Genomic DNA, 24,039 nt, shown 5'->3' with positions numbered 1-24,039 from the left:
TAACGCCTTTCACTTTTCATTCGACACCTTCACCAATCTTCTGATGCTAAAAACTTTGTCATACTACAGTGTACAGATAAGTGCATGGTCTAATTCTTTGCGGTACAGGATGACATCTTTATTTTGGGGGCTGTATGACCTTTTGATCACTTTTTATTAAAAATTTTATGGGTTGTGAAATCGCAAAAAGTGGCGCTATTGGGATATATGAGAGGTTTGCTGATATAGTAACTAAAATCCATTCACTTTCGCATTTGTGTTTAGTAAATGTCAAAAAGCTAAACCTCTAGACAGTCACATCTTGTTTTGCTACAGAGCAGGATTTTATTGCTCTTTTTTGCACCCTTTTCATCAGCTAAAAATCTGTATTAGTTTGCATACAACTCTGCAGTGCTAACCACAAATTTCCTGTGAGAGGTACCAGTTTTATTTTAGTTATAACACGTGTCTCACATTAGCACATTTTTCAAATTAAAGTGGCAAAAAAAGTTTTGCAACTATGCTTTTTTTATTTTTTAACTTCAGGTTTTCATAGTTTTTTAAATCTGGTACATAACTTCTTAAAGCACTCCAACTAGTGTTTATTCTTCATAAATAAATGTATAAATCTTAACATTTACTCGATAATTATTTAAAGCTCAACTATACTAAATAGTTCTAAAAGCAAAAAATAGCCGCACAGACTAAACAATTGATCCAAAATGTATGGGTGGACCAAGATACAAGTAGTGTCCAGCTTGCAATATAGAAATAAATGGTTGGATCTTACCCGCCACAGACAGAGGAGGGTCTGCTGAGTGGAGCGAGGTTGCAGTTTTAAACAGGAATCACTTGCCTTATTACACCCTAATGGATAAGCTAGAAAACCCTGAAGTGCCTGCCCTTACAAGCCAGTCCCAGAACTGTGCCTTACTATTTGGGTATCCCTAGTATGTCCCTAAAGTGCATCTGAAGCATTACCAGAGGCAGCATATAACCGCTTCTTTCAACTGGGAATAACTGAAGTAATGAAAACATAGGGGGGAAATTGCCCATGCGTCTCTTGACGTACAAGTCGGGCAGCGTGGAGGCCAAAAACTGGCATATAAGCGATGATAAATTCACCCCATAGTCTTCTGCTTCAGTTAAGGTAACAGTGGTAACAGGTGGTAATAGAGTAGAACACAGTGGTGCGGAATTAATTCAGAACCGATAAAGATAAATGCCAGAAGTGTTATTTCAAATTCCTTTAGATCTCAGAAAAAATATAAATATTTATTGAAGATAGCTTCTTTAGCTTTAGATAAGAAACTCTTGTGATAACATCTTCTGCCTCTTATTTACCTTATTCTTCATCATAAGGCTCTGTCCAGACTGTGTTTACTAAGGTATCAGAGGTATATACGTCAAGAAATTATTTATAGGCCATCAGTGGAAGCCGTTGACATATTCCATAACACAAACATACAATGGCATACATTGTCTGACTTATATTATTATAAAAATATGCATTCACACACCAAAAGGACACTGTTTTGGTATATGTGTGGTTAAACACTTTATGAACATGGCATTAAACCCTTAATGACCAGGCATTTCCATTTTTCACTCCCCACCTTAAAAAATCTTTGAAAACTGTAAATTGTTCCTCTTCACAGTTTGTTATGTAGAAAGCAAGCCCTCACACAGTTCTTTACATGGAAAAATAAATGAATGCAGTGAAATCAGTGAAAAAATGCATTTGCGCAATTTTCTTGTGCGCTTAGTATTCCCAGTTTTCACTGTGCGCCCCAAATGAAATGTCTACTTTATTCTTTGGGACGGTACAATCATGGGGATACCACTTTTGTATAGGTTTTATAATGTTTTCATAGATTTACAAAAGTTAAAACCTGCACAAACAAATTCTTGATTTTGCCATCTACTGGCGCTTATTACTGTATGGATTATTGATCAATTTTTATATGTTGCAAAATGGCGAAAAAATTTTATTTTAGAATTTGGGCCCTATTTTCTGTTATTATACTTATAGATTGGACATTTTGTATATGTATTAAAGAAGCATACATATTATAACCACAAGGAAACACACAATGTACAGGCGGTCCCCTACTTAAGGACACCCGACTTACAGACAACCCATAGTTACAGACAGACCCCTCTGCCCCCTGTGACATCTGGTGAAGCTCTCTGGGTGCTTTACTATAGTCCCAGGCTGCAATGATAAGCTGTAAAGTGTCTGTAATGAAGCTTTATTGATAATCCTTGGTCCCATTACAGCAAAAAATCTTTAAACTCCAATTGTCACTGGGGCCAACATTTTTTTGGCTGGATCTACAATGATAAAATATACAGTTTCTACTTACATACAAATTCAACTTAAGAACAAACCTCTGGACCCTATCTTGTACGTAACCCGGGGACTGACTGTATATCATCTACTAAAGAACATGTGATATACCATATGCATGCTTAATATGTTAATATTGGATAAAAAAAACTAAAAATAAAGTTATAAAATAAGATGGACTTGTGCAATGTGCCAGTGGGACAGACACATGTTTTGCGGAAATGCACAGTTTAGTAGTGACAAAGTATGTTTAAAAAAAAAAAATTATATATATATATATAGTGCATGCAATGAGGTGAATGGATGTGAAGGAACCGAATTCTATACAGTAACATAACCATGGCATGTATATCACAATGGCACCTAGGCTGTTTGGAAGCTCTCTGTAGTCTCTGCTGTGGCTTGAGAGAGGTTATTCCTATATATGCCCATCAATAAATATATATAGATATACTGTATAATAATTATTATTAGTTATTTATACACCACTATTCATTCCATGAATAGTACATTCAGTAAGGGGGTCACATACATTACATTAAGCCAAGAACAAATGCAAGTACAAAATACAAAACTACAATGATAAGGAGACAAGTGGGAGGAGGACCCAGCCCATGAGGGCTCACAATCTATATGGGGGGAAAGGAGACGTGAGGTGAGGGAGCAGAGCATAGCAGTTAATGTGCGTTGTAGGCGATCCTGAACAGGTAGGTTTTCAGGTTACGTCTTGTTTTGTAACACCATTTATATTGCGTTTCAGAACGCCTATTAGTCAAATGTGTAATCAGTTCATAATCTCTGTGAGAGCCCCTCTTGTAGACACCCCCTACTCTCTGATGAACTTTGCAATGGCCTCCCCGCCTGATGGTGCACTCTGGCTGTGAGGGCATGCCCAGATTGGTGTTTGATCTCCACGTGTGACTTTTGCCTGCCACTGTTATGTCCCCAGTATAACTAAATTGTCCCGCACTGATTCATACGGGTATGCGACTTGCAGGGGTAGTGCAGTCTCCCAGCTCAGCTACATGCAATACAATAAAACTTTAATAATCCCAAACAAGGGAATGTTTTTTTCGCCACATCAGAGAAAAAAAAAAAACCACATACATACTGTACATACATAAAAGAAAATACAAAAAAATACACATTTTTTAGATATAATATACTATCATAACATACCGGTATTACAATAAAAACAAAAAAAAAAAACTATATAGATAAAACATTGCACAAAATATTCTTCTTATAGGAGGACAGTGAACACTACCGAGAGCTCTCAGCAGCATTAAATAAATTAAATTGCTGTTGGGACAAACAGATTTCTAAACTTATTTGTCTTCTAAGCTGCCAAAAAACGACTAGAAAATAAAACACTTCTTTTATTTAGTAATTCATAGAGCTGGTGCAATGTCATGCTTATAATAGACCTAAATTTGCCTAAAGTTTTCTGTTCCTCCGTCTCAGCAAATCTCTCCAACTCCATAGCAATTATGACCCAAAACAAGCTATTACATAAAACAAACTCCTGATGTGTGTAACATTAATCACTGCACATTGCCCAAGTGAGATGACATTTCACCATTACACTGACCATACTGGATGCACTGCAACCAATCTACTACAGCCAAACACAGTGATGATCACATGACCATCCAGGCAGGTGCAGGACATGTGATGTGGAGATGTGACCAGGGGCCATCTTCTGTCCTGCACAGGGACAAAGTCACAGGTCTGATTAAAGGGCCAGTATCATTTTAATTCTCCATCATAGTGTAAAAATAACAACTAATGACATATTAGCTTATACTTTAATGACCCATTTGAATATGAATTCTGCTTTTTCCTGGAATACCCTTTTAAGTGTTTTTTACTTACATTAAACAGGCCGAAGTCTCCGCAGGATAAATAGCCACAACTGACCTTTAGCGTATACATTTTCCTGTGTTTAACTTCCATCAAAAATCCACACCCAAATTTTTATAAAGCGGTACTTTATTGGAGATATGTGTGCTTATTCCTACTGCTGCTAACCAGCATTTCCTTTTTTTGTTAACATCAGGACGTAAACCAGATCTCTTTGCCCACTCCACAAAATTATTTATCCTATTTGCGCCACATTATTCCAGCCAGTTCCTTCTAGCTTACAATAAGCCATACCTTATTGGTCAGTAGCAGCATTTTAGCCCATCCCTGTCTACATGGCATCACACCCAGACGAAGTTTGGCAGACACCCTGAGGTGGTTTTTTTTTGGCAGGCATTTAGGTACACATTTCCCCACGGAGGGGAAATTCACAGTGTTACAGCAACAGAGAGTACAGTACAAATAATAACAGAACAATAATATCAGTGATAAAAGAACAAGAAAAAATATAAAAAAGACAAAAAGACGACAAGCAATGATCAGCAGTAATACAGGCAGGAATCTTGCAAGCTGTCATGGCTGAAGTCACTATATTTAAAGTGACACTTCAACATTGAAACAATATTTTCCTTTTTACCAGGATAAGCTTATATCTATCTTTATATAATAAAGATTAAAAAAAAACCCTATCCCACCTCTTCATTCTTAATCAGTAGTGTTATTCTTAGTGATATCCTGTCTTAAGTATATCTGCACTGTAAATAGGCCTTTTATGCCCTTTTAATATATATGATAAAAATACATGCAAGGTTGGCTCTTTACATCTAATCTAAATGTGAGAGACTTCAAAAAATCAAGGCAAGAGATTTTAGTTACTGCGTTCCCTTCAAAAACAAGCCTTTAGCGCCTCCCAGTGTGCAATTTAGAGTAATGTTCTGTCACATTTTATATGCATTCCTGAAATGCCAATGGGGTAACATACACAGAGATTATTGGTGCTGGGTTTTGCAGAAGTACACCTTTAATGGACACATTACATATAGCTCCAAGTCTACTAGCAGGGGCAGTGTTAAAAAACACACTACTACATTTCCATATTACTGTACCTCAAATTTAAAGGGCCATTCATTTACACCAAGCAATTAAGCAACGTGCCCCCAACCAGAAGAGGGCGTGAGTGCTCCTCATCTATACATAGAAAGCTCAGCAGCAGTGCCACAAATGTGGACAAATATAGGACATATCCTATATTTTTCAGTGTCTCCGTCCACTTGGTGAGTTGTGTGCTCACCACACCGTAAGCATGCCATAGACCTCTATGGGGGCTGTGATTGGGTTGCAAATCGTGCAGCTAGATCATGGCCCCATTACGGTTGTGAGCACATAGCCTGTCAATAACAATCACTAGTTTATAAATAAAAATTGCCGAGTATACAGATCTATGATCAAGAATATCTATAAGCGCTGATAGTGCTCAATGTTCTCTTTACAACTTCACTCTTAAAAAATACAGTGCAATGCATTGTGAATGAGGCTTGATATCAGGAGTGTTACACAAACAGATAAAAAGTATATATATAAAAATTTCACTAATGGGCTAGTCTTACAAATACAGGAATGACCCAAAAGATGCCCTGATGTGAGGTGGATTTACACCTAATATGATGGTCATCATAGGACTGCAAAAATTTGTTCTTTACCATCCATAAAATTGGGAAAAACCTCAAATAAATTTGTCAACCTATATACCCTGTGCGCAGCGAGAAGGTACTGCTTCCCTATAATGCATCATTTCCTATAAATAGATGGTAGCAGCGTGATTCTATTATTATGAAACAATCCATTTCCTAAAAGTATGGTCACTTTGTGATTTGCGCTTACAATCCAACAGTAAAATGTGACACTTCCTAAATCTCTGGAGCCATTTCACTACTGTTGGATTATTAAGAAAGAAACTAAAAGAGTAGCAAAATAGTATTATGCTGGATTTGCACAAAATGTAATCTGCCGAGTTGATGAGGAAATCCTGGTGTGACAGCTGCTTGGACTGGTCTGTAAGTCTGTGAAATTGGTGGCTGCTATGGCTGCAAAGGATGGATTTATGTAAGTACCAGCAATCTCCTGCTTTCAGAACTCACAGAGCTGTTCACATATACAGATTCTGTTATAGGGCTGCGATGTGCCAGGGCGTTGCTGCGGACTCAACTGATTTTTTTAATTTTTTAATAATGTGCGAGTTTCTAATAAAACCAATAAGATGAGTGACATCTTCTTAAATGAACCAATTATAGCTGGGTGGTATCAGTACAATAAGTAATAAAACAATATTCCAACTTTCCACGGGAGGCCCCTAGCTATTCCCAGGCAGGAAGAATCTGATATCCAGGAACTGCTAAATGCAAACTACATTGTCCCCATAGTAATTCATACTCAATTCAGTTAAAAATGTCTGCCTGTAAGAAATGGAAAAACTCCAATCATACATGCAGATCCATTTACAAGAATGTTGTTTATAATTCAATTAGGTTTATTGGAAAAATAAGGTCCCTTACACACCAGCGTGTGTAAGGGACATGTCAGGTGTTCAATTCGCATCAGACTCGCAGCATGTCCTGGCTGCAACATCTGGCCCAAATGCTGAGAAACCAGAACTCAACCCAGCATGTCAGCTCAGTTCCGGTCGTCATTGTTCGGGACAGACGCTCCAGGAAGCACACGCAATGAGAGTGATATGATTTGGATGCATAACACTCACTAATGTGTAAGGGGGCTAATGCCGGTCACTGTAAGTGCTAATACACACCACTCTATATATAGATTCTGCCAAAAATATAGGGTTCATTGCTTCTTTTCCCCCCACCGACAGCAATATCCGCTTGCGGAGCCAAAAAACACACAGCAGCCATCCATTTATTTTTACAGTAGAGTAATGTAGAAAGTTGACCCTTATTCATTTGTGGAAAGTGATAAAAGAGTTTTCAATAACAGATTGACCGGTTAAGTTTCCAAATGCCTTAAAATCCCATAAATATAAAAGATGAGGGATAGATTAGGCACATCAATCAACAGAAGTGCAGTATCACTGGTGCCATTAATGTGCACTGCCAGGGTAGCAACAGCTCCACCAATCTTTAAATTCTTAGAAATATGGAGCAGCTGCTGATATTATATCGGACTTAAAATCTGTTAAAGTTTTTAATAAAAGTGTTCAAATGCTGCTCCACAGTAGAAAACAATGTGTAACTGCATATGAATGAGAGTCTATGTAGTGGCAGACTCAATTAGAAGAGCAGGATAGGGCTGAGTAATAGAGTAGCAAAGAAAATGGGTGCATAGCTGCATGAATAAGTGTAACTTCCTCCCGCTCTGACAAGGGCGCACTGTAAATTGCTGTGAACAATTTAGAATATTTGAGCCATGTACAGAAAAAGGTCATTTCCTTTGTTCCGCTTGATGGACTTTTTGCTTGTGACCCCAATACTTTGTTGCATACCAGTCAGATAAATACGTTTATTATGTATGCCATTTATTAATACATGGAAGAAAAAGGACAGGCATTAGTCAGATTATATGTGCATTGTACATTATGACCTGGCTTAGGAGGTCACATTTCAGAAGCTGAAAAATATTCTCCGAGTACAGACTAATTTGATGTGAAGGATCTTATCTAAGCTATCAGTGACAGAAGCATACAGGCATCCTTTATAACAGAATATATTACCGCCCAGAAGAACATTTCTTAGCTGGTTTGGGAAGTCATTTAAAATGTAGCAAGGGAATAGGGGGAGGGGATACCATATCACAAAAGGCAGCATACACATCAGTGTATATAGAGATATGGAGGATCTGATACAAGCAGGAAGTAAAAAGCTTATTTCAGCCAGTGGATCACATCAGGGCTCCACTGCATTTATCAAACTGTACTATTACATAATACTTGTAAATGTGGCTCTCAAGAAAAGTATTTTCTGATTTTAGAAAAACAAAGGAAATGTTTAGAGGAAACAGCTACAAGGGGTAACTTAAAATAAATTTACCACAGGGATAGATTATTCCAAACCAAACCTACTTACATGCTGGCATGCACCTCTTCAAACTCTTGTTCTTTTTGCTTCCAATTGCTTTTAGACAAAGTATTTTAAAATTATGCAGATGATCCTCGGGGGCCTCTGGCTGTGTCATAGAAGCCCCTTCTGGCTTTGTCCAAACCTCCATTTAGAATGGAGGTGTGAATAATTAGCACGACGATGGTGCTTCTGTGATGTAGCCAGGAGTCCCTGAAGCTCATTTGCATACATTTCAAAAGCTTTTTTTTAAACTTGAAGAACTGATCCAGTTTTTAGGAAGCACACTCCACCATGTAAGTGTACTTAGTTTATTTGCACTTACCGTTCAACGTACAGAAACAAATAATGCAGGCACTGCTCTATACTTTCCCATCTAAATAACACAGGGTGCAAACGCAAGTGTGAAGCCTTAGCAGCATTAATGGATGGGTTTTATACAAAATAATCCATGCTTTGGGTTTAGACTCCGCAGATTGGCGGAGAAGAAGGCTTGGTGCCCATTAGTGAGTTAGAAGAAGAAACACGCTCTGTGAGCTTTAGGAATTAGCCAGAGCGAACTCAGGTCAGTTCAATCCAGAGATACAAGATTTGATCTGGAAAATACTGGCAGCGCATGGAGTGAGCTTCTTGGACCAAACTTGTTCATGGGAAACAGGACTAAGTGTGGAATTCAGGCTTGCAATGTAAAAGCCTAGGCAGAGACCAGTTTTTGCCAAGGTTACATATTGCACAGCAATTCTGAAGTTTGAGGCCCTGTCCCAAAGTTATAGATGTAATGTTTTCCCTGGTGCTTTGACATCTAGGAAAGGGGAAACTGCTTCCTGTCTGTGCTATTTCACACATGTTTTTTATTATTTATATCACCGGCTGGCAATTCCCCTGCCAGCCAGTAACCGTGTAATGCACAAGCCACCATTCTTCATGTACGAATTGTCCTCCATTACTACTAGTTTCTTTTTTGGAAGGAAACATTCGAACATGAAGCAGCAAGGATTCTCAGCCCGTTTCCGTATATTTCTTACCTCAATATAGCACAAAGAACTCATCAGGTCAATCAGAAAAAAAGCCAGGAGTAAATGGGAGATTAAGTTGAATGCTGGATTAGTTTGTCTCGATCTGCTGCATAAGGAATCAGCGCTCAGAGCTATGCAGCTTAATACAGTTGTAACATTAAATCGCTCTTCCAAGAGAGTGTGCAGAAAGAGGTCACTGGCAGCGGGCCATGGAGGTGGTGACGCGGGGCGGGAGCGCTACATGCTAAACTTCAACTAGAGGGATTACACTGCAAGGGAATACATCAAGCCAGGAAAATCTTTGATTGTACAGCTGAAATATTATTCCACAATTGTCCAATCCATACATATTGATGGCAACTGTCAATAATATATTTTATGTATAAGTGAAGGTTGGCCAAGCCGAAAAGTTTGCCCATGACACAATTACAGTTATACGGATATTCCAGGAATAAGCATAATTAATATTCATTACAGGGAACATTAAATTATAAGCTTATAAATAGTTTTAAAAAAAAGTTTGATCCCCTTAGCAGAAAAAGGCAGTGATCATACACTATAATAGAGAATTAAAATGCTAATTATGGCTGCTGGTCATATGTCCTATAAGTGCACTTGTAGGACACAGTCATGTGACCATCTCAATGTTTGGCTGTATTTGGTTGCTTGCAGTGGGTTTGATGTCATGGAGGGGGCAGGGCCTATAATGATTAAGAGATGGGGCCGACATCAATCATCTGAGAAGTCTTTGATATCTGTGCAAGCAGGTCAGACAATAGTCACTTATTGGAGGCTCAAAGGAGATTGTGTTCCCATTGTGTTGGCGGGGGACAGGAGGGGTATATTTACATGGCCATTTTGGTAGGATTCAGGCAGTACCTTATATGTAGCACTTTGCTTGTTGGTGGATTCAAAGGGGTTGTCTTGGATTTCAAAAACATCTCTGCTCCCTACCATAAATGTATGTTATTGCAGCTCAGCCATATCATGTTTTCCACAGCTCAGCTGCAATAACAGCACACACTGTAGCCAAGCCAAGACATGGCAGACAGAGCCTTTTAGGGGAGAAGAGAGTGTGTTTGTACATGGGGCTGTATGACTGTATGTTGTAGGGATGGATTTTACTGGGATAGGAGGCGGGGGGGGGGGGTTACTGGATGATGATCTACATGGAGGCAACCAGCACATAGCTGGACATACTGATATGGGGGGACGGGGTAATATATAACACGCTGGTGCATGGTACCCCAGTAAAGTTTGTGATACATCCAGTGATGTAATGAGCAGTGAAGGCAGTTACACACATCGGGGGTGATTTATCACTTCTTCTACAACAGTTTTCTGGTGTAGAAGCAATGGAATAATCGCAAATCCTTGCGCAGTACAAGAATTTGCAATCAAAATTGCGAACATGCCACCTCCACGCCCAGAGGCGCGGCCGACGCTGGAAGGGGTGCCCTGTGCCTGCGTTCTTTTGCAAAACCAGCAAACTGTCCATTGATGTATCCGATGATGCCCGCTATCATATGCCAGCATATGATAAATATCCCCTATCATTACTATTAATAGAAAGGACAGTTGTCTGTTAGATCATTACTGGGAGCAAAGCATAACAGGAAGGAGCGGTTACTGAAAGGAAGGAGCGGTTACTGAAAGGAAGGCTGAGGGGGTAAGTTGTATTACGGCAGTGTATTGCTTTGAAAAAGAAATCAAATGAGTGGGCCAGTAATAAAATGTTAAAAATAATACTATTTAAAAAAAAAAAAAAAAAGTAATGAGTCTCCTCAATGCTCCATAAAATGGCCAAACCCCTACATATAAAAAAAAATTAAAAAATAAAAATCATAAAAAACATATAGCCACATCCTCAATAACCTATACATTAAAATAAAATTATTACTAAACTTGTAAAAAAAAAAAAAAAAAAAGAAAAACATGCCAAAAATTTTGATTTTTGCGCAACCAATCAAAATATGAAAATGACTCTTCCTGGTAATTGGCTTTTCTGTAGTCCTCCACAACGGCACAGACAGGAGGGATTCCCCGACTTCCCAGGGACAGAAAACAACGTGAAACCCTCTCAAACTCCAGTTTATATTTGAGGAAGTTTATTGTGTGAGCCTTATTAATAAGACTATCTACTTATACTATCAAATTTTATTTTTTTTGGGTGGGAAAATCCTGCACCGTTGTGGAGGACTACGGAACATCCAATTACCAGTGATAATAATTTTCACTTTATCCCTTGCCCTCCACAACAGCACTGACAGGAAGGATAACAGAGAATAAGGATTTAGAACAGGACAACTGCTGAAAGCACTTTCCTAAAAGAAAGAGCTGGGTTAGGGCCTATAATCAAGTCTGTAGTACCTGAAGAAAGTAGAAGGGTTTTCCAGGTAGCTGCCTTGCAAACCTGTACATGCTCTTTCCATCCAGGTGTTGATACAGTTGAGTGACCTTCAGTTTCAGAGGGATGGGTAAACCTTCCAGCTGGTAAGATTAGGATGTGGTAGATTTAATCCATCCTGCTACTGCAGACTTCCGGGCGGTAGCCCCTTTGCAGTTGTCTTGAAACTGTATGAAGAGGTGATCCAACTTCCAGAAGCTCTTTGTAACCTTCAGATTTTCAGAACACATCTTCTAATATAATGTGTGGTATGTTTTTTTTAGAAGATCGTTGGTTGCAAAAAAAATGTCAGGTAACCTTTTCGATGGAGGTGAAATTCTGAAACCACCTCAGGGAGGAAAGCTGGGTGGTGTTTTAGGATAATCATGCCATCTTGGATTATTAAATCTGGTTCTTTGCAGGAGAATGCTTGGATTTCCCCAATTGCTTTGGCTGTGGTGATCACCAGAAGGAAAACCGTTTTGTATGATGGTACTTCAGAGAGATGCTTCAGAGAGACTTTCTCTAATGGCTCAAGGGGGACGTTAGTTAGATGAAATAACACTATTGACAGATCCCATGTGGGAATAGACTGATGTACTGGAGGTCTTATTCTTTCCGAAGCTTTAAGGAATCTTTTAATGCATGAATTTTCAGATAGTTTGGTGTCCAGCTACAGGCTCAGGGCTGCAATATGTACTTTCAAAGTACTTGGTTTTAGACCTTTATAAAATCCGTTCTGGAGTAAATCTAGATTTGAAGCAGTGTTGGCTGCCGGTATATCCTCTTTCTTAAGGAAGGTCTTTTATGCATTCCATGTTTTTAGGTATACGCGAGTTGTGACTTCTTTCATGCTTTTCAACAGGGTGGATATGACTGTCTCAGATAGGTCCTTCCCTCTTAGGATCAGGACTCTAACTATGCTGTCAGTTAGAGTTGCTGTAGATTTGGATGATGGACTGGTCCTACTTGGGTTAGATCTGGTATCAGGGGAGCACTTGACAACTGTAGGAGTACCAGGAGCATAGGTCTTTTTGTCCAGAATGAGGCAATGAAGATCACCGAGGCTGATAAGCTGACTGCTGTATTGTTTTGGAGAGACAACTGAGTAAAAACATAAAGCAGGCACTGTGGCCAGATTTGGCTTCGTGGATCTACCCCATAAGGATGTTCAGTATAAGGAAGGGAACAAAAGGGTTGTAACTTGCTTGTTCTGTCTTTTAGCAAACATGTCCTTAAAGGGGGTCCCCCATTTTTCCACTATTATGGAAAATATTTTGGGGTTGAGCCTCCAATTTCCTTCCCTTATCTGTACTTGTCTCAGGAAGTCCGCCTTCACCTTTAACTCTCCTTTCAAGTGAACAGCTGAGAGGGAAAGGATGTTCTCCTCTGCCCAACTGAAGATTTGTTCTGATATCGTAATGAAAGACTCCCTTGGTGATATGTTCTTCCTATTGGTCCAACCAAAGCGACATGGACCTAGCAGTATATATAGATGCTATGCTCGGTCTTTGGATAGCCGTTGAAGCTTTCCAGGTTCTTCTAAACAAGGTTTCAGATTTTTTTTTTCTATACGGTCATGCCGTCCTGGAGATAACTGCTATAGGTGCGTCCACTTTCGGCATTTTGTCCCAATGATCACCATCTTTTTCAAAGAAAGGGCATTTCCTTTTAAAATTTTCTGTGAGGGCGGGCCTCCTTTGTGGGTCTCTCTATTCCTTTATGATTAGGCTCAAGATATTGTCATGGACTGGGAATACTCTGGATTTTTTTGTATCCCAGACCCTGAAACATCTTGTATTGGATTGACATAGGTGGGATAGGGTCCTCAATGTCCATTGTTGTGCGTATGGCTCAAAGAACTTAATCTGCATCTTCCAAGAGACATAGGGATAGACCTGTGTAATCATTTTGGCTTTCTTCCTCCTGTGAGTCTATTTCTCTCTCATTGAGGGGGTTGTGTGACTGGATGAGGTTTCCGGATTTAGGCCCTATATGTAGATGGCCCAGCTGTTTCTTCTTTTGGCCACTCAAACCTCATTTTTGATAGCATTTTTAAAGATTTTCAGGAACGACGGAGACTCATCCACAACTACTTTCTGAATGCAGTTAGTACAGAAGGCCTTCTTGTAGGAGGAAGAGAGCGATTTTTTGCAGACTCCGCATTTCTATGAGGGCTCTTTGGAATGAGTGGACTCCTAAAAATAGATAAAGGGTTAAGCAGGTTTCTTTAAAACAAGTACTCTTTTAAGATCAACTCCCTTAAGGTCGAGACCCCCTTTAATGGGGGAAGGGTCCCAAGGGAGGTACAAACCCGGGCAGTGGCATCGCAAGGTTCCACAGAGATGCAGGGATTTGGCTCCATAGCTAAACCTGAAATAATAGTGTTAGCAACACATACCTGTGCAGGAAGCTCTTAAATTTCAAATTTGGCGCAAGCTCTGATTCACTTTACTCCAAGCCCCGCCCCCCGAGCTGTGTGATTGGTCCAAGTGCCCTGGCACTGGAACCCGGAATTAAGGAGAGAAAGGGAGGACATTGCCCTGCTTCTCTCCATTCTGCATGCCGCAACCTCCAGGGGAGTACCAACGGCTGCCCAACTTGCCTTCTGGGGAGGTCTTACAGTTTAGGAGACATGGAGGTGTACCTACACCTCTATTGCCATGCTCCTTTCACTCCCGGGATTCCAGTAGGCTGATGCGAAAGATTGGCCCTCCTCCAGGGTCGGACTGGGGCCCACCAGTGAAATTGATTTTGGGGGCCCACCTACTACTACATAGAAATATTCTGGGATAAGGGAATTTCTAAGCACTGGCGGGGGCAGTGAAGTAAAGGATAAGCTAAGCCCTCCCTCTCTGCTAGAGCTCGGCTCTTGGTTTGTGTACATGGGCTGCAGGGGTGACGTTATCTGAGGGCATTAATGCTAGAGATAGTATAAGAGTTACCCCTGGTGTCCCGGGCTTTCTGCTGGTGGCTGGGCTGTGGTTAGGGATAGTATAAGAGTTACCCCTGGTGTCCTGGGCTTTCTGCTGGTGACTGGGCTGTGGTTAGGGAAGTAAGTGTTCGCACCAATAAGGAAATGCTGAAAACCTTTACAAGAACTGATGACAATAAGCCTACTCTGGTGTCCTCGCACCACATAGACAAGTCACCCCTGGCTCTCTGACCCTATAGATATAACAGTACATAAATCTGAGCGCTGTCTTACGCTGCATTCACACTGCCATTGCCCGTTGTACCGTAGCACAGTGGGCAACGACAGCGCACGGGGAGAGGAGGAGGAGGTGTGCGCAGCTCACCCCCGCCCCTCTCCATGGGAACATATGATGCATGGCGCCGTACTACAGAGAAAGATAGGACATGTCCTATCTTTTTCCGGGGTATGAAGAGGTATGGTGCTGCACCGTACCGCTCCCGTTGGGCGCCGTGCGCCCATTGCCGTCTGTGGTGGTGTGAATGTAGCCTTAGAAGGTAAGATCTACAATACAGATCTGACACAGGAAGAAGTAGGATCTAGTACCTCACAGGTGACTTGTCTTCTCCTTCACGTCCAGAATCGTCGTAAAATCTGGTTGCAGAATTTTCTGGCAGATGTGTTCAGCTCTGGGAAGCAGATCCCCCTTACTGCACCCCTAAAAATACCACAGTTACTTACAGTATAATGTCACCTGGATAAAACAATGTCATAAACATTGCCTCCCTGCAGATTTTAATAAGCTCCCCAATACACACTGCCATCCCCCTCTATATTTTATTAAGGCTCCCAATGAACACTGCCATTCCATGCCCTCCAAATTTTATTAAGGGCCCCCCTCCCCTCCATAATTTATTAAGGCACCCCCCTCCCCTCCATATTTTATAAAGGCCCCCCTCCCCTCCATAATATATTAAGGGCCCCCCTCCCCTCCATATTTTATTAAGGTCTCCCCCCCTCCCCTCCATATTTTATAAAGGCCCCCCTCCCCTCCATAATATATTAAGGCACCCCCTCCCCTCTATATTTTATTAAGGGCCCCCCTCACCTCCATATTTTATTAAGGTCTCCCCCCCCTCCCCTCCATAATATACTGGGGCATGCCCTCCTCTCCATAATTTATTAAGGCACCCCTCCCCCTCCATATTTTATTAAGGGACCCCCTCCCCTCTATAATTAAGGCACCCCCCTCCCCTCCATAATTAAGGCACCCCTTCCCTCCATATTTTATTAAGGCACCCCCTTCCCTTCATATTTTATTAAGGGCCCCCCTCCCCTCCATATTTTATTAAGGTCTCCCCCCCCCTCCCCTCCATAATATACTGGGGCATGCCCTCCTCTCCATAATTTATTAAGGCACCCCTCCCCCTCCATATTTTATTAAGGGACCCACCTCCCCTCTATAATTAAGGCACCCCCTTCCCTCCATATTTTATTAAGGCACCCCCTTCCCTCCATATTTTATTAAGGCACCCCCTTCCCTCCATATTTTATTAAGGCACCCCCTCCATAATTTATTAAGGAACCCCCTCCCCTCCATAATTCATTAAGGTGAGGGGCCTCCGTTGCATCCGATCGGAGGCCCCTGCCATAGTGACAGGAATCAGGGCCCACGGGCCAGACCGACCCTGGTGACAGGAGTCAGGGCCCCCCGGCGGGCCAGACGGACGCTGCCCTCCTCCCACACTCCTTATCCTAACAGGGACAGTAAAACGACTGGAGTCGAGAGAGAGGGACCTCCATTTATTGGGTTCACGTTGTTTCCTGTCCCTGGGAAGGTGGAGAATCCTTCCTGTCAGTGCCGTTGTGGAGGGCAAGAGAAAAAAAGCAATAAAAAAAATGATCAAAAAGTCACCTTTACACCACAATGATTCCAAGAAAAAGTTCAACTGATCACGTAAAAAATAAGCCCTAATACAGCTCATTTAACAATAAAAATATGAATGTTATGCGATTTTCTCCAAATGCATATTTTTCACCCAAATTATTCATGCATAAAAAAAGATATATAAATGGGATAGCACCACAATTGTACTCATGCATAGAACATAAATAAAATGTTATCTATGCTGTACAGTGTATAAAGAATAAATTAGGGGCATAAGAAGCTTAAAGAAGAGCAGATCTTATCAGTGTGCTTGATTTACAATCCTTCAAACTGGTGGTAGATGTTCTTTAACCCCATAGCGCAATAAGACGTACCCTTACGTCAACCCTCACGGGCTGAGCCTTCTTCATACTCATCGGGCGTTTGCTTCATAATGAAGCAAAAGCCCGTCGCTAACACCCGGGTGTTAACCCTTTGATCGCCGGCTGCGGCGGCATTAAATAGCCGGCGGCATGTGGGCGCCGCCATCTTGGCTGCGATCGTCACTCCCCGTGACGTCACCGGGGAGCGGCGATCCGTTGTCTTGACAGCCTCGGATCACACAAAGATCCAAGGCTGTCATGATAGAGGCCATTACAATGTGCGATCTGCACATTGTAATAGATGGTATGCAAAATCCCCATATACTGCCATACTGTAGTATGGCAGTGTATGGTAGGATCAATCAGACAACCTAGGGTTAAAGTACCTTAGAGAGTCTGAAAAAATAGTAAAAAAAAATAAATAAAAGTAAAAAAATAAATAGATTATATTAAAAAAACAAAAATTCTAATCACCCCCCTTTCCCTAGAACTGATATAAATATAAATAAACAGTAAAAATCATAAACACATTAGGTATCGCCGTGTCTGAAAATGCCCGATCTATCAAAATATAATAACCGTTTTTCACTGCGTTTTACCCCGTAGCAGAAAATAGCACCCAAAGTCGCAAATTGCATTTTTTAGCCATTTTGAAAAATAGAAAAAAAAATCTATAAAAAGTGATCAAAAGGTCACACAGTCCTAAAAATAAAAGCGTTGAAAACGTCATCAGAAGTCGGAAAAAATTACACCACCCACAGCTCTGTACACGAAAGTATGAAAAAGTTATTAGCGCAAGAACACTGTAAAATGAAGAATTTATTTTCTGTACAGGAGGTTTTAATTTTTGTAAATGTATGAAAACATTATAAAACCTATACAAATTTGGTATCCCTGTGATCGTATTGACCCAACGAATGAAGTAGATCTGTCATTTGGGGCGCTCAGTGAAAGCTGTAAAAACCAAGCCCACAAGAAATGGCACAAATGTGTTTTTTCATCATTTTCACTGCATTTAGAATTTTTTTCCCGCTTCCCAGTACACGGCATGGAATATTTAATACCATCACTATGAAGTGCAATTTGTTACGCAGAAAATAAGATATCACACAGCTCTGTACATGGAAAAATAAAAAAGTTAGATTTTTGAAGGTGGGGAGTGAAAAATAAAAACGCAAAAACCCCTTAAGGGGTTAATAAAATGTAACCAATCCGTCGCCAAGACAGCCTAGTTTAGTTTAGTTTTAGTGTATAGTGGTAGATTTCCTTTTACATCATGCCCACTCCTAGATAAAGTAGCAACGGATAATTTTAAAGCATTTCTGCATATGTACATACACTTATGCTACATGCACGTATCTGCCAGTAGCAAAGACGGTATCTAGTCGCTATAGTTGTGCATTATGCACTGACAATGCCAGGGCCCCATAGTAGACTTCTGAAGGGAGACCTCTACACCCTCAGAAAATATACATATATGTATTCTCACACATTATACACTCATGCGCACACATTTAGGCATATATACATTTATACACTAACACAGATCCTACAGTCCCAGCAGCTGCTGAACACATGGGGGATGTAGACAACAGGAATCAGAAATGAGAGATTCCTAGTCCTGTCGTTCTGCTGTGGAAGATGTGTATTATGTTGTACAATGTGCAGCATAATGTGTGGTGCACATCCTCCATTCTTTATTGTGTCTTGTTGGATTTCGAGGCCCCCATAGCAGCTGCCATGGTTGCTACTGCTGTATGCCCCTGGACAATGTACCATCTCTGAACTGTACGGCTGTGGCGCAACAGATAGAGCAGGTTCCATTCCTGCCCTTACTTGTGGTGCAGCCACTCAGCTCCCAATGGAGAGAAGGGTGAGGAGAACTCACCCCTCCCCTCTCCACACGGCTTGCGGCTCATATCTGCTCCTCCGCATGTAGCCTCTGCTTTTTAAAAGAAGGGTTCACACTTCCAACTGTTTATGATAGAATACATTGGAAATGTGGATTTAATGTGCTTTCCCATGAAACAAAAGGCACACAACTGGTTACTAACAAATCTATATATCGTTTTCTCAAATGAGAATGCACAGAAGGCTTTTAATAGCAGTTTTAAGACCTTAACGACGCGTGCTGTACTATTACACGTGTGCGGGTACACGTGCTGAGCCCTCTCCATAGCCGGTAAGTCTTTGCTGCATGTGCTCGCACCGATCGCGGGTGTTATCCCGTCGATCGGCACCGCCTTCTTGGTGACGATCGCTGCTCCACGTGACGTCATCGGGGAACGGTGATTGGTCGCCATGAAAGCCTTGGGTCTTCCAAAGACTATTTGCATATTTTAATGAACAAGGTGGAAAATCTAGTAAAATCCAAGCCAGCAAGAAAACGGTGTAAATGTTTTTTTTTCACCATTTTCACTGCATTTGGATTTTTTTTCCCGCTTCCCAGTACATGGCATGGAATATTCAATAGGATAACTATGAAGTGCAATTTGTTACAAAGAAAACAAGCCATCACAGAGCTCTTTATGTGAAAAAATAAAAAAAGTTCTAGATTTTTGAAGGTGAGGGGTGAAAAATGGAAATTAAAAGACAAAAAAGGGCCAGGTCGTTAAGGGGCTAAAAGGGAATCTCTAATGTTGAACACAATGGGTGGATTTTATTATCTCCTCCACTGGCGTACGGAATCAAACCTACAGAAGGATAAACATAGCGTACATTTCAGCTAAAACCGGCACAGGCTACAGTAAAAATTGCATAAAATGACAAAAAAAAAAAAAAAAAAAAGTTGCTATTGAAACCTTTTCATTCATTTTGCGCCAGAAAATTGCTCCACTGAGGCAGATTTATCAATGTGTTTTTGTCATAATCTGTCTGGACAACGCCTTTCATTAGATAACAACGTGATTGTGTAGTCCGACTGTTTAGACACCCCTGACCATGAGAAAAGGGGTCAGATTGTCAAAAATCGAATAAAAAAAATCAGGTTGAGCATTCTTCCCTATGGGATCGTCGGAGATTGCCAAATACTGTTGACAATTTCCAACAATCCATTAGTATGAAATGGAGCAGCAGAAAGCATGCCTGACAATCAGATTGTTATACTCTATTCTCACCAGCCATACGAGCACCATTCAAATGAAGCCAATATGGCTACTACCATAACAGTTACTATTACATAATACTATAAGACCCATGGATCCTCTGCTGAAACATCTATGGAAACTAGAGCATAGTATCTGGAGACAGGATAGATTTTGCTTATCATATGGTTAAGTTTACAAAGGACCATAAATGTAAAATGACAAAGCAGAGGTGCCACATGGAGCAACATGAAAAATGTAAAAAAAGAAGATGCAGTTCCATGAGGGCAACATGCCACTCTAACAAGTATACCATTCCGAAGCATATCTGTGTTATTGTACATAATATGAGGCATAAGTATCATATAAGCGATCAAACAACTCAATTGAAATGTAACCTTATGAGTCCGGAAAGTTGTAGGGGACAAGTAACTTCCTCACAGAACCAGATGTAATGGCAAAACGTCAGCCGCTACAGGGTTCGGTCCGTGGCCAAATCATGGGCCATCCAACAGCCCCTTCTAGACTGTACTGGATTTTAGTTATAATTACTTACATATTCCCATGGCATAGTTACACCCTATAGCCCTTTCTTCATAATTGAAAACTCATGTTTTGGATAATAATACAATATTTTTTTTAAATGATTTAGTACCCTACAGTTCAGTGAAAAACTAGATTACATCTAATAACCCACATTGTGGATTCACTGGCTCCACCCCAATTTACAGTGACTTTACTAGAGGTGTTAAAATATGCTTCATACATTTATCTTTAGAGCAAAAGGTGCAAGTCCAAGCAAGGTTAAGAAGATTATGTTGTGCTGTATCCGACTGATAGATCAACTATTAAGAAGATTATTTGTGATGAGATCAGCCCTAAGTACAATCTTTTAACTGGATTAAAGCCCTGATGAGAGAGAGAGAGAGAGAGAGAGAGAGAGAGAGAGAGAGAGAGAGAGAGAAAAAAAACATAATTAGCAACCAAAGATCAAGTTGTGCTCCAGTTTGTTACAGCAAGGATGAGCCACTATTACCCATGTACCTACCTAGACACAGCGTGAGGGGTTTACAATAAAGGATTATGATGAGAAGGCAGCTCCATGCAAAATATTAGAATTCATTTTCCTTTTTTTCTATTTGTCAAGAAAATGGGCCATCTGCTAAAAACACCTTTAGTAATATGCAAGGGGCTATATAATATATACACATTCGTTTTTATATGTTGTACAACTGTACATACATATAGACACATACAGCAGCCCCCACCGTCTTGCTTGAAACTTACATCATAGATCAGCATCATGCAGTGGGTTTGGTTTAGCCAAACTGTGGTTGGTCCAGCAAGAGCAGCATCCACTTAAACAGCATTACCCAGACCAAACGTAGATGTGGATAATTGGACGAGCCCTTAAAGATTCTTATAAACTACTTCTCCAGCTGTTATGGTGAATTACCTCAGACATATACCGCAGCTGCCACCTAGTGGTAGCCAGGAAGAAAGCAGTTGTTGCTGAGAGGAATATGTAATGGTTATTTGTGCTCACCCACGTTACAGATGACTGCAATCATTTTTTACCTTTAAAGATACATAAAATAGTTTTTATTATTCATTATTTTTCTGACCAGAAAGAACAAGATCGTATATATATATTTTTTAATTTGTCCACTTCACACTTCTGAATGAAAATCGCTATAAGAAGAAGAATGAAGAAATCAGGTGATACAATTTTGAGGATAACTAAGTATATGCAGTATAAGTTATGCATGGAACAGAAAATTCACAGCATTTTATACACACTAGGCAGTGATCATGAAAGGATATTAAAAAAAACTTAAAACAACAAATTGTTTATTGCTGTAATAAAATATTTATCAGACTAAAAACCTGTGAGGAGAGACAAGAGAGCCCTGACTTATCTGCTTATGGCCTCCTGGTAAAAGATAGGAGGTCATGAAGCTGGCATGAATGTTAAGACCACTTTGTAAAGTGTTGAATGTCCTCATTAATTTTTACTCCCATTCTTTCCTTTCCTTCTGTGAAAATTGTTATACCAGCTATCCAAAAATATCCAGTCCAGCGATCACTGACGTTGCTGGTGAGCAGCGGTGTCGCTTTAGTACTGCAGCCATTCATGTGACTGGTCAGCTAGTAATATATTGTCTTTTAGGGCCTCATTTCTAGACAAAAAAAACAGTAAAGACAGTCAACTTATGTGCTGTACACACCAAATATAGCCATTCACATGACGAAGACCAAGAAAAGGGTGAATTTGCTATAAAAAGTGACTTTCCTATAAAGTAGGCCAATGCATTGTGGCCAACGTATGCTAACCGAGTGGCACAAGTCAGCAAAATACATAAGAATATACACTTGTCGTCCACCTCCAATGCACAGAACAATCATAGTGTGAATTATGAAGAGTTACCTTTTCTCAGACCCCAAGTAAAAGTAAAACCCTTTATACAAAACATGCAGACATTGTTACTTTGTTAACACTGAAAATCAAGGGACATTTTGTAAATGTTTTGTGAATTCTAATAAAATATAACTTGCTTAGACTAAATTCACAGAAAAGTGTGCTCGCCGTCACGTAGCAATGCAGGCACATGTCGGTGCCTGGGAGAAGAGCGCTCACCCTCGCCCCCCTCCATAGAGAAACATGACGCACGGCGCCATATTCCTGGGAAAGATAGGACATATAAATAAAGCCACAGTTAATAAAGGCAAAAAAAGGCATTTTAATAGATCAGTTTAAGACATGAAACATAACACATTCATCTTAAATACTATTACATAAAGCATGGCAAAGATAAGAAATGTTGCTCCATAATTAGAAAACTTAATACGACCTGCCAGGAAAACTATACCGTTTTACAATAAATACGGTCCATGCCAAGTGCTAAGGGGTAGAATCAGAAGTCTCTTGTAAGAAGTGGGGGATGAGGCATACTCTACTTCATCTTCAGACAGTATTGAAAGGTCCTCTTCATCTCAGGGATTACTCTGTTGTTCTGACTTGACACTGTTTAGAATATGGGGGGGGGGGGGCATAAAGACAAATAAGGTCATAAATTTATGAATCTATTTATGAATCTGTAAGGTTGGTCTAGCACATGAGAGATACTCTGGTGGGCCTATAGACATCTGACATGCTTGCTTCTGTTGGCGCTCCCCTGTATGTCCACTCTCCCTCCATTAACCCTTTATAAACAGTAAGTGTATTTGTGTTTAATGTGTGCTTAATTTATGCTAATTGTGTGAACATGTATTAGAAGTTTCTATGTGTGTTCTATATGTGTTGGTATATGCTGGATGTTCCTGTGAGGTAGTGAAATGTATGTACTGTACAAGTAAACTTGTGTGTTTATTACATTAGTAATAATAGTAGTTACTTTATTACTTTAGTAGAGGGGTGACAGGTCCTCTTTAATCTGTGGAAAAGGACCATGTGCTCATCCATTTCCATGGACTATGCAGAGTCCATGGACAGAGCATCATAGTGATATTTAACAAGTTCCCAACCTCCCGTTGTGTATCCACGGTGCACATTGGGTACCGCTGAATAGAGAGGGCACACGCGCTGCAGCAAAGACCGATCGCTATCTGCGGCTTCAAAAAGATGGCGGCCCGTGATGTCATCGGGGAGCGGTGATCCGTCGCCATGACAGCCTTGGATCTTTTGGAGACCAGAGGCTGTCTCGTTTTAACCCATTCATTACAACGTGCTATCAGCATATTGTATTGAATGAGGTGGAAAATACTCATATACTGCCATACTGTAGTCATAAAAAAAAACCTAAAAAAAAAATCATCCCCTTTTCTCTAGCAATGATATAAATAAACAGTAAAAATCATAAACACATTAAGTATCGACGTGTCCGAAAATGCCCGATCTATCAAAATATAATAATGGTTTTTCACTGCATTTAACCCTGTATTGGAAAATAGAGCCCAAAGTCGAAAAGAGCACTTTTTTGCCATTTTGAAAAATATAAAAAAAATCTATAAAAATTGATCAAAAGGTCATACAGTCCTAAAAATGATATAATTGAAAACATCATCAAAAGTCACAAAAATTACACCACCCACAGCTCCGTACAACAAAGTATGAAAAACTTAGCACCAGAAGAT

The 24,039-nt window shown here is 40.3% G+C and overlaps 1 protein-coding gene across 1 annotated transcript in view; it reads right to left on the bottom strand.

Moving 5' to 3' along the window:
- Positions 1–22,626: 22,626 nt before the first annotated feature.
- HDAC2 (histone deacetylase 2) overlaps positions 22,627–24,039 on the bottom strand; it is a 57,965-nt gene continuing 56,552 nt past the window's right edge. The window contains exon 14 of the mRNA XM_072141747.1: positions 22,627–22,930. Coding sequence (XP_071997848.1) covers positions 22,900–22,930 — 31 coding nt within the window. The 3' untranslated portion in view covers positions 22,627–22,899. The remainder of the gene's footprint in view (positions 22,931–24,039) is intronic.

This window comes from Engystomops pustulosus, chromosome 3 (genome assembly GCF_040894005.1).
Source record: "Engystomops pustulosus chromosome 3, aEngPut4.maternal, whole genome shotgun sequence".
Lineage (NCBI taxonomy): Eukaryota > Metazoa > Chordata > Amphibia > Anura > Leptodactylidae > Engystomops > Engystomops pustulosus.
The sequence above is the reverse complement of the archived record's forward strand: the minus strand, read 5'-3'. Positions and strand labels throughout refer to the sequence as shown.